The sequence below is a fragment of the Ailuropoda melanoleuca genome, chromosome 6 (genome assembly GCF_002007445.2).
Source record: "Ailuropoda melanoleuca isolate Jingjing chromosome 6, ASM200744v2, whole genome shotgun sequence".
In the NCBI taxonomy this organism is placed as follows: Eukaryota; Metazoa; Chordata; class Mammalia; order Carnivora; family Ursidae; genus Ailuropoda; species Ailuropoda melanoleuca.
In genome coordinates, this window is record NC_048223.1 from 60,946,355 (window position 1) to 60,962,001 (window position 15,647).

General features: G+C 43.9%; 1 protein-coding gene across 1 annotated transcript in view; it reads right to left on the reverse strand.

Moving 5' to 3' along the window:
- The window catches only part of GNPAT (glyceronephosphate O-acyltransferase), a 48,429-nt gene that overhangs the window by 15,219 nt on the left and 17,563 nt on the right, over positions 1-15,647 (reverse strand). The window contains exons 4-10 of the mRNA XM_034663572.1: positions 9,193-9,322; positions 6,438-6,565; positions 6,041-6,116; positions 5,638-5,789; positions 5,395-5,525; positions 3,325-3,548; positions 135-514 (exon numbers count right to left, since the gene is read on the reverse strand). Coding sequence (XP_034519463.1) covers positions 135-514; positions 3,325-3,548; positions 5,395-5,525; positions 5,638-5,789; positions 6,041-6,116; positions 6,438-6,565; positions 9,193-9,322 — 1,221 coding nt within the window. The remainder of the gene's footprint in view (positions 1-134; positions 515-3,324; positions 3,549-5,394; positions 5,526-5,637; positions 5,790-6,040; positions 6,117-6,437; positions 6,566-9,192; positions 9,323-15,647) is intronic.

Consider the following 15,647-nt stretch of genomic DNA (forward strand, 5'->3'; position numbering starts at 1 on the left):
TTACGTAACTTCCTAGGCCTCCCTTTCCTTATTTATAAAAGGAGAGGTTTAGGTTAATTTCTTAGGTCCCTTCCCAGTCCCAAACTTGAAGCAGACGGCCATGTACTGGGGGCACAAACATAACATCTTCAGAGTGGACAGGCCCCATTCTTTGCTGCTGTCTGGGCTCCACACATGCGGCTGAGCATTGTAAGGCAACAAATGCTGCTCTCTATACGGAACTGAATGGCCAGTCTCTTCCAAAATTCCAGACCACATTCCCGTGAGTTACCTTTCCGGAACCCGGGGGCCATCTGCAGCGCCATAGCTACTAAGGAAGGACGGACGAAAATGTTGAGCAACTGGTTCCTATAAGCTGAGCACATGAGGAGGGTGATATGCTGGAAAATAAGTCCATTGACCACTTCGGAGTCTCCAGAGTCCATATTCAGAACCACCTGGTCTTTGACGAGGCTGGCGATGTTGGAATGCAGAAGAATGTTGGACTGGAGGACTTCCTCAGCAGGTTCGTTATCTACATACAGAGACAACTCACTCAGGCAGGTGGCACAGAAATGAGACGGGTCTCTGCAGGGAATCTTAGGCCTGGTGTCCGGCAATGCTAGTGACCCGGCAGATTTCCTTTTGAGTGCCAGGTTCTAGCTCTGGGCTCTACCAACTGAAGTAATGATGCCCTATGGGAAGATATACTGTTTCTGTTTTTTTTTAAAGTAATCTTTGTGCCCAATGTAGGGCTCAAACTGATGACCCTGAGATAACGCTCTTCCAACTGAGCCAGCCAGGTGCCCCTGTGAAAGAGACTTTATAAAAGTACTATCAACTGTCTCTCTAAAGACATTTAATGCACTTTCTTATCTACCCTTAATTTGTCAGCCTTTCTGAAATATATATGAATTCCCACTCTGAAAACCAACACTTCCTCAGGAACCACGTGTATCTGAAGTATTGTAATAGCAAGTTACAGGACAAGAAAATCATATACATGTGAATTTAACAATACCAAGACAAGAAGGCTCATGATTAAAACATGCTTCACAGCATTGTCCACAATAGCTAAATTGTGGAAGGAGCCGGGATGCCCTTCAACAGATGACTGGATTAAGAAGATGTGGTCCATATATACAATGGAATATTACTCAGCCATCAGAAAGAACGATTATCCAACATTTGCAGCAACATGGACCGGACTGGAGGAGATTACGCTAAGTGAAATAAGTCAAGCAGAGAAAGACAATTATCATATGGTTTCACTCATTTATGGAACTTAAGAAATAGGAAGATCGGTAGGAGAAGGAAGGAAAGAATGAAGGGGGGCAAACAGAAGGGGGGATAAACCATGAAAGACTACGGACTCTGGGAAACAAACCAAGGGCTTCAGAGGGGAGGGGGGTGGGGGATTGGGATAGGCCAGTGATGGGTATTAAGGGCACATATTGCATGGCGCACTGGGTGTTATACGCAACTAATGAATCATGGAACACTACATCAAAAACTAAGGATGTACTGTATGGTGACTGACATAACATATTAAAAAATTATTGTTAAAATAAAAACATACTTCATTCACTTACACACATACACACACTCTCTCTCTCTCTCCCCCCTTGCTTAGACCAATTAATTCCAACACTGCAAGAATATTGCTTTGCAACTTTGCTGGTGAACCAAAGGGCGACCCAAGAAGCGCTCCCCCAGCACCAGGCTTCCCTGAGCACAGAGGGATGCTGAGGATATTTTCTGGTTTTCCCACATCAGAGAAAACTAAACAACTGGGCCCATGACAGATCCTGGTAACTCACTACACTGACACTACACTAGCCTGGAGATAGCCAAGGAGTTAGAACTACAGAGGCATAATGAAGACATGGTGATATTTAACATTCTTGACAAGGGTTACTGCTACCCTGGGCCCAAGCGCTGGCTGCCGGGCTCCAGTAACCAGGTGCACTGCTCCACGTGGGCAACGAGTGGTGCCAATAATTCCGCGAGGGGGCGACTGAGGGGTGTGGCTTTCCTTCTGGGCTCACATGCCTTGTGAGCTTGCTTAAGATCATGATATAATCTGTGATACATGTCATATACATAACAAAACATGATATGGCACGAAGACACATTTACTGTAAAGAGCTCTAGCTATGAGAACGCTTGGAAGTATGGGATAAGCCAAGTAAAGAAGAAAAAAGGAACTGGATTTGGAAAAGTACTGAATCACTCTCCACGATTCTGTTACTTAGATACCAACAGGCTCTCTCTCCCCAGGATCACTGGAGTTATTTTAATTGCCGAACAGAGACTCTTAGCTGTGAACTGGCCACCTGTTTATCCCACCATGGAAAAGCAAAACGCGTAGAAAGAGGTGCCTGTGTTTTTACATGCTCCTGGGCCAACAGGAGTTAGCACTGTAACTATTCTCTTCTCAGGATTTTCCACCTAAATCACACTCAACATGTCCTTCGCCTCCCACGAGACTGTGAAAATACTGGGACACGTGTCTGATTCATCTTCATTTCCCTATTGATGACCACCATCCAGTTCGATGGCCCCTTCCTCTAGCAGCTCTGCCTAAACATCTCGTAGCTCCTCCCTGGCTCTGCCACGGCCTCCTGTCCAGGCTCCTGCCCTTCTCACTGAGGCTGAGCAGCCTTCTGGCCCATCTCCCTGCCTCCGGTACCCTCCCCCAACTCTGGCCCATCTTTAAAACTGACATGGGCTGTTTTCTGTGGTTGTTTTCAGTCATGCTTCCCTGCTTAAAATCTGCTCCTACGTTAGCAATCCTTCGCCCACTCATCTTCCTGAACGGCTCCTACCTTTCCATCAAGATGGAACTTGACATCAAAAGTCACTTCTATGAAACCTTCCTGAGCAGGGGCCGTTCCCTACACAGTACTCTCAGCAACCCTCTGTGGTCTGTCCATAGCTCTTTTTTTTTTTTTTTAAAGATTTTATTTATTTGAAAGAGAGAGAGAGGGAGAAAGAGCACACACATAAGCAGAGGGTGAGGGAGAGGCAGACTCCCCGCTGAGCAGGGAACCCCATGCGGGGCTCCATCCCAGGACCCTGAGATCATGACCTGAGCCGAAGGCAGATGCTTAACCGACTGAGCCCCCCAGGCGCCCCGTCCATAGCTCTCTGTGTTTACTTCACTGGACCCTCATCACGATCACGCACCCTGCCTTCCACGAGCCAGGAGAAGCTGCAGCACAGGGCTGCGGCTTGTTCCTTTCATGTCCCTGGCCGTTCCCAGCACCAACTAGACTCAAGCGGTCTCATGAGTGAACAGCAGGTAGTTCACTATAAATCTCTCATCAAGTCCTGCATACGTACCGGGCCAAGTGAGAAAGCCTCCGAAGGCCTGGGTTAAGCCTTTGAGCCATAAAGTCTTCTCCACCAGAGCGTCGAAGTCCATGGACGGCCGGTTCTGAAGCAGGACAGCAACCGTCAGGGCCCAGGGGCTCAGAACCAGGTTTTGAATCTGCAGAAGCTCCATTTTATAGGCAACTTCAGTGACAAAGGCATGCACATCCTCCGACTGTCTCTGAGGAATATACCTACAAGGAAGAACAGAGAAGAACAAATGACAGCTCTGCTACCCACACTAATGTGAAGGGGGGGAGAAGACAGACCCCTGAGAAGGTTTCTCTTACTTTCTGCCAAGTGAATTCTCTCAGGTCACAATGCCAGAATATACCTTTACTTTGAGTGAAACCTGTCCATCTGTCTAAGGTACACTCTTGAGAGGTGACAAAACACACTCAAGTGGACAGAGTCCTAGTCTTTCTGGTTCCAGGCAAAAAAAATGCTGCTGTTTTAGAAATAGAACACTGCCTCTGAAAACGGAGGCCTGCCCAAGAAGCCGGAACTAGTCGGTCCTCTCCGAGTCCACCGTGCTTTGAGCACCTGTCTCCCAGAACACGCTTACCAGGTTACGTGGTCACCACTCACGTCTGTGCTGGATGGGCTATCCAGTTTGCCCGGCTGCTACACTGCCCTTCGGAGCAGCTCAAGGTCACCTGCCAAGTACTGCCACGATCCTCACCTGACAGATTCTTCAGGCACGGATCACCAAACGTGGACTCGGATGGTACCAGGAACCGGTTTGGAGCTGGACGATAGCAGGGGTACGCTCAGGACCCAAAGCAACCACACAGGAAGGGGGCTTCACGTGAAAGCTAGGGCCAATCCTAATAACAACCGGCTAGCCCGATCTGAGAACTAGAGGTGGAAAACCCGTGGCAGCAAAAAGCAACATCTGCTTGAGAGCTGCTGAAGCTGCTAGTGACGCTCACTGGCGGCCGTGGGCCCGCTGGTGCTACACGTACATTCTGAATGACGCTGTAGTCCCGGGAGGCCTGGCTGAGCAGGGAGTTTCTGTCTCCCTTACTTCCCCAGGTCTATTTCTCCAAATTAAGAAAACCCCAAGTGCGTATCTGTACCTGCGTCCTGAAAGAACCTAATACATTTCTGTGCCCATAAAACTACAACCTTCTTGGGGCACCTGGGTGGCCCAGTCGGTTAAGCATCTGACTCTTGGTTTCAGCTCAGGTCATGATCTCAGTGTCGTGGGATCGAGCTCCGCACTGGGCTCTGTGCTCAGCGCGGAGTCTGCTTGTCCCTCTCCCTTTGCTTCTTGCCCCCGCCCTCCGAGACTCTCTTTTTCTCTCTCAAATACATAAATAAATAAAATCTTAAAAAAACAAAACAAAATAAAACTGTAACCTTGAGGACAGGGACCCACTCCCATTCATTATTATCATATAATCCCTTCTAGGATCAAAAATAATACTCACCACATACTTTGGCTGACCTGCCAATAGTGTTCCCCCCAACACAGAATGGGTAGGGTGGTGTGCATAGCACAGGTAGGAGGGTACTGGTTCCCCTGAGAAGAATAAGCAGCACTGTCTGACTCCGCGTATTTGACATATATCACATTGTGATATATCGAGCAGCTAACTGTTTTCTTTGACAAACAATTCTCTTCTTAAAAAAATTTTTTTTAACTGTCAAGTAATCTCCACACCCAGCTGGGGCTCNGAGCAGCACTGTCTGACTCCGTGTATTTGACATATATCACATTGTGATATATCGAGCAGCTAACTGTTTTGACAAACAATTCTCTTCTTAAAAAAATTTTTTTTAACTGTCAAGTAATCTCCACACCCAGCTGGGGCTCAAACTCACAACCCCGAGATCGAGAGTCGCACACTCCATTTGACTGAGCCAGCCAGGCGCCCTGCAAACAGAATTCTTTAACTGAAGCTTTCTGCTTCCCTGATACGTGATCTCAGAAAACCTTTCAGTCCTAGAAGGAGTCAGTCAACTCAAGAATCACGACCACACTTCCGGATGTTCATCCTCATTTCTATGTCAATTACGAAAACACAGGTCTGGCACCTTGGGACCAAGTTATACGGGCTCTGACTCATCCTCCCAGCTGCCAGAGAGCGAAGTGACACAGGGTCTCCAAAGTATACGTGGATATTTCCAAAATTCTCAGAGAGAATCTTCCTGGCTTTCAGCAATCCCTAATAACAGAGGAAATGAAACAAAGAAGAGTAAGTTCAGAAAGAAGGTGGTGTATAAACCAGCATTTTCTCTAAATTTGAGTAAAAGCGAGTCTGGTTATCCTTTACGTACGGTTGTAGATTCTTTCGGCTTAGGAACCCCTAGAAGCTCATACACGTAAAGCGTTTCTTCCAATATCTTATCGTAACTGATGCTAATTGGAACAAGGTAGGTATCAAAAACTTCTCTTTTAAAAAATGGTTCCATCACAATATTCAGAAGACCTGTCAACAGGAAGAAATGGTTTTCTGTATGTAGTGACATGTGGAGCAAACACGGATACAAAACAGGAAGATCCTGAAGTGTACACTATATCCTAAGCCCGTAAATATACAGTTACAACTTAAAGAAACAGTTACACTTATAAAGAAAAAATATCTTGCAAAAAAAAAAAAGTGTCAAGCTGTATTTAGCAGCTATGATGGCACCACACTTTCTGGGTTTGTATTCTTCTTTCAGTCTCTAAAGGACCTACCAAATTTCGGAGTCAATGTCTTGGAAGAGCGACTTCTTGTCCCTTCGAGGAAAAATTCAACAGGAGCATAACCATTCTTTAAAGAGAAAACACAAACAAAACAAAACAAACACAAAACCCATTGCCTACTCTCAAAGTGAGAAATGTTTCTTTTGATTCCTCTCCCCAAGCTGCTCCCCCACCCCCACCGGCCTTCTGAGCAAACACCACGTGCAGCGCACTCAAGCAAGAGGGTCGCACAGGGTAAGAGGACCATGGAGGTCATGCACATTCCTTCAGGGGAACAAGCAGCCAAGCGGGCCATTCGGGAGTGAAGAATTTAAGATCCTACGGCAAGCTCAAGCTCGAGTGGAGAGGAAACGCAGCTTGAAAGTGCTCAGAAATTATCTGCCTTTACCCGCAACATGGTCTTCACGTATTCAGAGAACACGGCCCAGTAGAGTTTATCGCCACCAAAGGTGCGCCGCATGAAAAAGGCACCCGACATCCGCAGCAGCTCCCCGACCATCTTCATGCCCAGGAAGTCTAAACAATAAATAAAGAAGGGGTTCATCTTTATTTGCGGATCTTGAAAATTCTATAAATACCTAACCTCACATTCTGTTAAGAAAGTTTGCACATATGGAAGACACCGTTATGATACTACTAATCATACTTCCCGAGCTGAAACCCCCTAAGAAGGGACATCTAATAGAATTACGGGAGAGAAAGGACAGTGTGGGCAGGCCCACCGGGCGGCTACCACGTGCGCCCCCATGCACCTCCGCATTTACAACTGGCCGGCAACAGACGGGCCACAGCAGGCAAGGTGACAAGCTCTGTCACAACACCATGCCGAGTTCTTTAGGAGTGCTGCTGCTTGACGACAGACCAGCATGTGTCTTCCATGCTGGACAGCTGGCCAGCCCAACTCTCACCTTTCTTTTTCACCCATGAGGTAAAAGTATCAGCCTTCTTTTAGTGGCACAGATTAAATAAAGCAAGTGTGGGATGCTTTATTCTACCAGGGGTTTTAAAACCCTCCTTTTCCCCCATTTTCCTTAATTTTCAAAGAACTTCCTTACGCGTCTGTACAGATGAAGCTGTTTTTAAAGTACTTAAGTCCCTGGCAATTTTTACCTTACTGTTTACTGCATTTATTAACCAAGGTGTATGCCTGAATCCCAACTTTTTCAGCCCCCTCCAAAGGGGGAAGATAAACAATAATTTGCCTTAGCAATCCTGCTTTTTGGAATCAGTCCTACAGAAATAAAAGCACCAATAGGAGAATATATGCAACCACAAAACTACCAATTACAGTATATCTACCCTGCTGAGTATTGTAATGTTAGACATGAAGTTGGGCCTTGATCTTACACTGTATACAAAATTAACTCGAAATGGATCAAAGGCCTACACATAAGGCCTAAAACTATAAAATTCTTAGAAGAAAACATAGAGGTAAAACTTCATGACATTAAATTTGGCAACGATTTCTTGGACAGGACACCGAAAGCACAGAGAACAAAAGAAACTGACAGGGGTGCCTGGGTGGCTCAGTCGTTAAGCGTCTGCCTTCAGCTCAGGGTGTGATCCCAGGGTCCTGGGATCGAGCGCCGTGTCGGGCTCCCTACTCTGTTGGGAGCCTGCTTCTTCCTCTCCCACTCCCCCTGCTTGTGTTCCCTCTCTTACTGGCTGTCTCTCTCTCTGTCAAATAAATAAAAATAAAATCTTAAAAAAAAAAAAAGTAAGAAACTGACAAAGAAATTGGGCTACATTACAATTAAAAGATCTGTGCATCAAAGGATCCATTGATAGAGTGCAAAGTCAACTTTGGGAGAAATTTAATGGGAGAAGGGAAAAAATATTTGCAGATCATGTATCTGATAAGGGGTTATTATCCAGAATATATAAAGAACCCCTACAACTCAAGAAAAACAACAACAAAAAAACAACCCAATTCAAAAATGGGCAAAGGACTTGAATAGATATTTTCCCAAAAAAGATACAGAAATGGCCACAAGTACATGAGAAGATGATCAATATTGCTAGTCATCAGAGAAATGCAAATCAAAATCACACTGAGATACCACACCCTACCATCAGGATGGCCACTATTAAAAAAGAACAAAAACAAAACCACAAGAAAATAAGTGTTGGGTGCAGAGAAACCAGACCCTCGTGTACTACGCTGGTGGGAAGTGAAATGGCACAGCCGCTAGGGAAGACAATACAGTGGTCCTCAAAAAAATTAAAAATAAAATTAGCATACAACCCAGCAATTCTACTTCTGGGTGTATACCTGGAAGAATTTAAAGCAGAGACTCAGACAGGTATTTGCACACCTATGTTCATAGCAGCATTATTCATAATAGCCAAGCAAGCCAAGCGTCCACGGACAGAACAAGGGATAAACGACGTGTGCTCTACACGTCCGACCAAACAGGACTCAGCCTTTAGGAATAGGAAGAAAATTCTGAAACATGGTGCAACATGAATGGACCTTGAGGACATGATGCTGAGTGAAGGAAACCAGTCACTAAAGGACAAATCCTGTAGGATTCCACTCGTACGAGGTATCTAGAGGAGCCAAATTCCTAGAGACAGAAAGTAGAATGCTGGTGGCCAGTGGCCGGGGGGAGAGTAGGGTGAGGAGTTAGTGTTGAATGGGGACAGAATTTCAGGTCTGCAAGATGAAAAGTAGGTGGTGTTCTGTGGATGGCAGGCGGTGAGGGATGCACAACGACGTGAATGTACTTAACACCACTGAACTATATGCTTGAAGGTGGTTGCGGCAGTAAATTTTATGCTTTCTGTATTTTACCATAATTAAAAATACATAAAAGAAAAAAAAGTTGTATCTATTTACTGACCTTAGAGATAAACACTGATAAATTATCAATTAAGAAAAGCAAAGGCAGGTCATACATATAGGCAGTATCTCATTTTTCAAGCCTAAACCAAACCCCCACGTGCACATATCCTTGTTTCCGTCTGTACTGAGGCACAGCACGGAGAGACCTAATCCTGACTATCGAACACCAGGGTCAATGGTAAAAGGGAGAGGGGATTTGCATCCTCATTTTCAAGTACCTCAGTCACTGTTAAAAATCATTTCAATGGATATTTTCATTTTCATAATCAAAACAAAAGAGGAGAAGAACAATACATACCCATTCCTGCGGCTATGACTGGTACCGGTAGATCATAGTTGTATAAGAGAAAAGACAGCATCAGAAAGTCAATGTAACTTCGATGACTGGGCAGCAGGACAACTGGGTGCTCCTGGATGGCTCGCTGTAGCTTTAAAATAAATGTCACAGTTTGAATACTTTCAGTTTTCCAATTATTAAAATCACATGGCACATCAGAAAACGGAAGAATGGGTATATGTACAGAGGGAATACTAAGGTTAATAATGTCTTCCTGCCTCCCCTACTACATACAGAAAACTTATTTCAGAGTTCTGGTTAAATAACCTCACACAATGCAAGAACATTAAAAATGTAAATTTCATAGATCATAATAATAATAGGGATGATCCCTAACATATTAGGTGGGCACCATATTCAACATTTTACATACTAAACATTTTCCATGCATTGTTTAATATGACATATTTGTAAATAAGGCCTAAACATTAGGTTCCTCATTTGCAACACGGTCACGCATCTGATCAATGGCCAAGCTGCGAATGGAACCGAAGTGAGTCTGAATTAAAAAGTAGGCTGTTAACCAATGTGCTAGATGGTTGTGTGCAGTAAGGGAGAACAAAGTGTCTTTCAGGTAGATTAATAAAAACAAATCTGAATTAGTAGGACAAATGAGAGGTATGGTATTTCTATATTTATACACTGGACTTTCCACCAGGAAGAATGGGTGCCCTCAGTTAGAAGGAATTTGAGCTTCCAGATATATTCTGTAGGCTATCAGCCTCAAAAATATTCACCAGGATCAATGTGTTATCTGTTTTTTTGAAATCTAAATATAATTTACCAAGGCAAGATAATGTATGATCAGTTAAGAAGACATGGCCAGTCAATATTGTCTGGATGGCTATATCAAACATTTTTTTTTAAGATTTCTTCCTTTTTTTTTTTAAGATTTTATTTATTTATTTGACAGAGAGAGAAGAAGAAAGAGAGAGAGCACAAGCAGGCAGAGCAGCAGGCAGAGGCAGAGGGAGAAGCAGGCTCCACGCTGAGCAGGGAACCCGACATGGGACTCGATCCCAGGACCCTGGGATCATGACCTGAGCCGAAGGTAGATGCTTAACCAACTGAGCTACCCAGGCACCCCAAGATTTATTTATTTCTTTGAGAGAGAGAGCGCATGAGCACGTGGAGGGGGAGGGGCAGAGGGAGAGAATCTCAAGCAGACTCCCTGCTGAGTGTGCAGCCAGATGCAGGGCTTGATCTCATGATCATGAGATCATGACCCCAGTCGAAACCAAGAGTTGGATGCTCAACTGATGGAGCCACCCACGCGCCCCAAACATTCTTTGAGAGAGAGCCAGAGAGTAACTTAACAAACTAGAGAATAGTCATTGGAGGAAAAAAGAAGATATACATGAAAGTAAAGTAAATGACCGAATAAAATATTAAAAGACATGTACAAGAAGGCCAATGGATGTAAGAGCTTCTTAGTAAGAAGAAAAACAATAGTAAAAATCATAATTGAATAAAAATAGGAAAAGCTCTTCCTTCCAGAAGAAAGCAGACTATAACACGCCTGTTAAATCACTCCTGAGTGATGGAATTAGAAAAATCACCATTTGGCAATCATTAGAGTAATAACTGGTTCAGGCAAAAATCATCAGTCAATGTGAACACTTGTGGAGGAGACCATGCTGGAAATCAGGACCCTGAACCATTCTTAGAGCATCTCTCCACATGATACTTATTACCAAGGGAAATAGGGTAACTTTACAGTGGAGAGATGCAGCTGATACCAGATGATAAAAGTGAACACCACCAGTAAGGGGACAGACAGCCACCATGTGCTCCTTGATCTGTTGCACTGAGAAGGATACAATGTTGCATCCTGCTCAAGCCCTACAACCTGAGTCTAATCCTGAGCCAACATCACTCAAATCCAAATCAAGACATGCTATAAAATAACTGTTCTGGTTTTTTTCAAAAACTAGTATGAAACACAAAGACTAAGGAATTGTTCTAAATTAAAAGAGTTGGAAGAGATACGGAAGCTGAACATAACACATGACGTAGGATTTCTTTTGCTATACAAGATATAACTGAGGTGATCGATGAAATATGACTGAGGTCTCTATTACTGTGTATTAGTGTTGTATCAATGTCAATTTGCTTATTTTGATAACTGCACCATAAGGGAATGTCCTTGTTTATGGGAAAAACACAGCAGAGTATTGAGGGGAGGATAAAGAAAATGTTGTAAGGGGAACCAGGTGGATCATACACAGAAATTCTTGGTATTGTTTCTGTAGCATGGCGGACATCTGACGTGAGGTTAGTCTGTAAATCTTACCTGAATAAGTGAGTTAGTCTGAAGTCTGTAGGTCTGAAAGTAAAAAATATCACCCCCCCAGAGAAGCAAAGCCTTTTCTGCCCAGCCTGGAAGCCTGCTGACGAGGGCCTGCTCATTTAGTACAAAGTGAGAGGTCCTGGAGTTGATGAAATCGTTAAGGGGTAGAAGAGGTTGTTTTTAAACAAGCAATACTCACTTTTTGAATACCTTCTTCATTTACACACACTTTTGAGAAAATTTGTTTAAATATTTTGCTCAGGGCAAAGGCAAAAAACCGGATGGCTCCCAGACGCAGTTTGTGGCTCATTTCATCCAAAATCTCACAAACTTCCTCTCGGAGGACATCGGCGGATTGAAGGGATTCCTTGGAAAGCTAGAAGGAAAGGGAAAGCAGGGATATATCTCTGAAGAAAAGAAGCCAGAACTCTATTCACTCAAAGTGCTAGGACTAGTTCCAAACTAGTTACGACGTTTTCTTCCTCATTTAGATTGACATAATTTATTTCTCAACATAACTCAAGTAGATAAATGATCCTATTTCGACAACGTCAAAGACTGGAAATTCAAAAAGAATAGGCTCTCTAGGAGAGCATCTCACCTTTCCATTTGACTTGTTAATAAGCTTACAGCCAAATTCTCTAAAATAAGCTGTAGCCCATGAACTAACTAGTGTGCTAGCACAGACATTTGGCAGTTTCTTTCAGCAGATGGTTGCAGATGGCTGCCGCACTCCATCTGCTTGCTCCATGCTACTACAAGGTAATATACAAGGTAACATACAAGGTAAAAATACAAGATTAGGTTGAAGTAACCATTCGGACTATACCGCATACACAGGTCACTGGGACAAAACTCTCCGAAGTATCAAAGGTTAACTAGTGAAGTCAACGATCTTACACTGCAACTCTATTCCGAAGGCATACCACATCTTTTGTAAAGAGAACAAAATGTTGGCTGTGTGCTAGGCCTGGGGATGGGGACGAATAAGTCCATTTCTGTCCTCAAGGAACTCTAATTTGATGCCTTAAGCAAGCATGGTGAAAAAGAATGGCGTCTATGTGATAAATAATATTTATCCTTTGCAGAGGAGAATGTTCTGCTTTAGGATGAGGCCGAAGATGAGAGGGTAGGACGCAGAGTCCCAACTTCCTAAATTACATGCAGTGGAGAAATAGCTTCTCTTTTTTTAAATAATTGAGGTGAAATTAACATAGCATAAAATTAGCCATTTCAAACTAAACAATTCAGTGGCACTTGGTACCTTCCCAAATGGATAATCATCCTCTTAGCTCCATATTTTATCTTTTTCAAGGAAATAGAGGAATCAATGGATTGGTGGTAAGGATGGATTTCAGGAAACCAGCCTAGGAAAAGGGAGTACACTTGGAAAACTATCAAAATAGTTCACCGGAGACGGAAAAGACCCCCCAAAAAGCAATAATAGGTGCTGAAGGGAAGGGGAAGGGCAGTGAGAAGCTCAGTTGTTTCGGGCAACAGAATGGATGGTGGGGTCATCCTGAAATTGGGGACAGAGAGCAGGGGTAGAAGGCAGTGTGGTGCAGGGGCTGAGAAGGCAGATATACTCATTTCGAGGTGTCTGGAGACATATAAAGTAGCTGACCTGCAGGGAGCAGAACAATTGGAGAGAAGAGTCTGAACCCTGATAATCTAGCCAAGGCTAGAGATCCTGTTTGGGCATCACCAGACTACAGATGAAAACGGAAATGACGGGAGTGGATAAAATGGACCAGGGAGACTGCAGGGATGAAGATAAGAAGGCTGCGGGTTCAACCTTGAGAAATACTTAACCAGCGGATGGAAGAACTCATAAAGAGATTAACAAGGAAGATGATAAGAGAACTGTACTATGTGACGCCATAAATGTCAAGGTAGGACAGTCCTGCAGGAGAGAGTGTCCAACAAAAACTGACACAGTAAAGATACAGCGAAGACTAAAGGAACCCCTTGGATTGGGTCACTTGGAGATCCACGGTAACCTTTACTGGAGTACAGCAACCTGCTGAAAGTGGGAAGTGAACGGCGAAGGACTCACTACACGTTTGAGGAGCTGGGATGAGAAAGGAAAAAGAAATGGAGCATTAAAAAGAACGAATACATGGCTGAGAGGGCATTCCCCTCACCAGGAAGTGCTGATGCCAGCTAAGCCTGTGCAGAAGGCTGAAGAGGAGGACACACAAGTCCCCTGGGGATCTGAAGGAATTGGGCAGATGAAGGACACAGGTGAGCAGGCTGGTCTGTTCAGAAGGCATGGCCTTCTCCAGGATTGGAGGAAAGCACAGAAGCAGAGAATGACCTGAGCTCTTATTCTGTGCAATCGGGCTTCTCATTTGCCCAACAGATATGTATGTCCTTCCAGATTCTTCTTCTTGGAAACCTTAGATAAGATTAAAAGATGAGAATAGCTTTATAACTCCTTGTCCCAGTGTTGTCCCTTTTCAGTCTGTTCTTCACATCACAAACCTGAGTGGTTTCTTTTCTTTTTTTAAAGATTTTATGTATGTATTTATTTGGGAGAGAGAGAACATAAGCAGGGGGAGGGGCAGAAAGAGAGGGAGAAGCAGACTCCCCTGCTGAGCAGGGAGCCCACCATGGGGCTTGATCCCAGGACCCCGGGATCATGACCTCAGCTGAAGGCAGATGCTTCACTGACTGAACCACCCATTCGCCCCTGAGTGGTATCTTAAATGCAGAAGTGATCTCATCTTTCCCAAGCTAAAAGCCCTTCAATGGCTGCATTGCATTCCATGAGACTAAGGCAGCCTGAGTTGGCAGCAGAGATGGAAAGAAACAGACAAGAGCAATTGAGGAGAGCAAATTGCCAGCTCTTAGTGACTGACAGCACAGGAAGGGAAAGCAAGAAGCTGAAGACGGCAACCAGATTTTTGGTATGGGCAGCAGGCATATGGAGAGGCCGTTCTTGGAGATATGCAAAACTGGATGTGGGGGGATGCACACGGTACAGTGGTGGGAGTGGGAGGGTCAAAGAGCTTGATTCAGACATCCTGAATGTGAGATGTTTTTGGATTTTCCAAGTAGGTATTCCAGTAGACATAAAAATATATGTATGAAACTCAAGAGATCTGGGCTGAAGCAACAGATACCAATTATTATTTACTACATATTGTTATTTATTTATAATAGCAAATTATTATAATAATATAATCTAGTAGGGAGACATCAGCATAAGGAAGGTATTTACAATTCTGGTAATAACTGCCCAGTGAGCAGGAAAAATAAGAAGGGAAATAAGAAGGAAAAATAAGAAGGGATTAGATTAAAAATAAGAGGAACAGCAGCATTTAAAGAGACAGGCAAAGGAAAAGAAGCCCATAAAGACAACTGAGGAAACATCAACAAGATTTGGTTGGGGGGGCACCTGGCTGGTTCAGTTGAAGCATGCAACTCTTGATCTCAGGATTGTGGGTTCGAGCCCCACACTGGGTGTAGAGATTACTTAAAAATAAAATCTTAAAAAAAAAGATTTGGTGGATAAGGGGGAGAATATGGTATCACAGAAAGAAAGGTGGGAGAGTGGGCCAAAGGCTATGAAGGATGTCAACAAGGTTGATTTCAGCCATCAGGAAGGAATCATTCACAGTCTTGGAAAGAGCAATTACAGTGGGTTAGAAACTGGATCCCAATGAGCTGCGTATACACGGAGGGTGAGAAAGTACAGTCCCAAGTATGGCAAACACAGCCGACTTCTTCCAGGAGTAGAGTAGAAGTGGGAAAGGAAATGCTGAGTCATAGGGGAGAAGTAACATGCCCGAACGAGGCTGATTTCAGCTGGAAGAGGATGGAACAAGTTCAGTGATGANGCAGAGTCCCAACTTCCTAAATTACATGCAGTGGAGAAATAGCTTCTCTTTTTTTAAATAATTGAGGTGAAATTAACATAGCATAAAATTAGCCATTTCAAACTAAACAATTCAGTGGCACTTGGTACCTTCCCAAATGGATAATCATCCTCTTAGCTCCATATTTTATCTTTTTCAAGGAAATAGAGGAATCAATGGATTGGTGGTAAGGATGGATTTCAGGAAACCAGCCTAGGAAAAGGGAGTACACTTGGAAAACTATCAAAATAGTTCACCGGAGACGG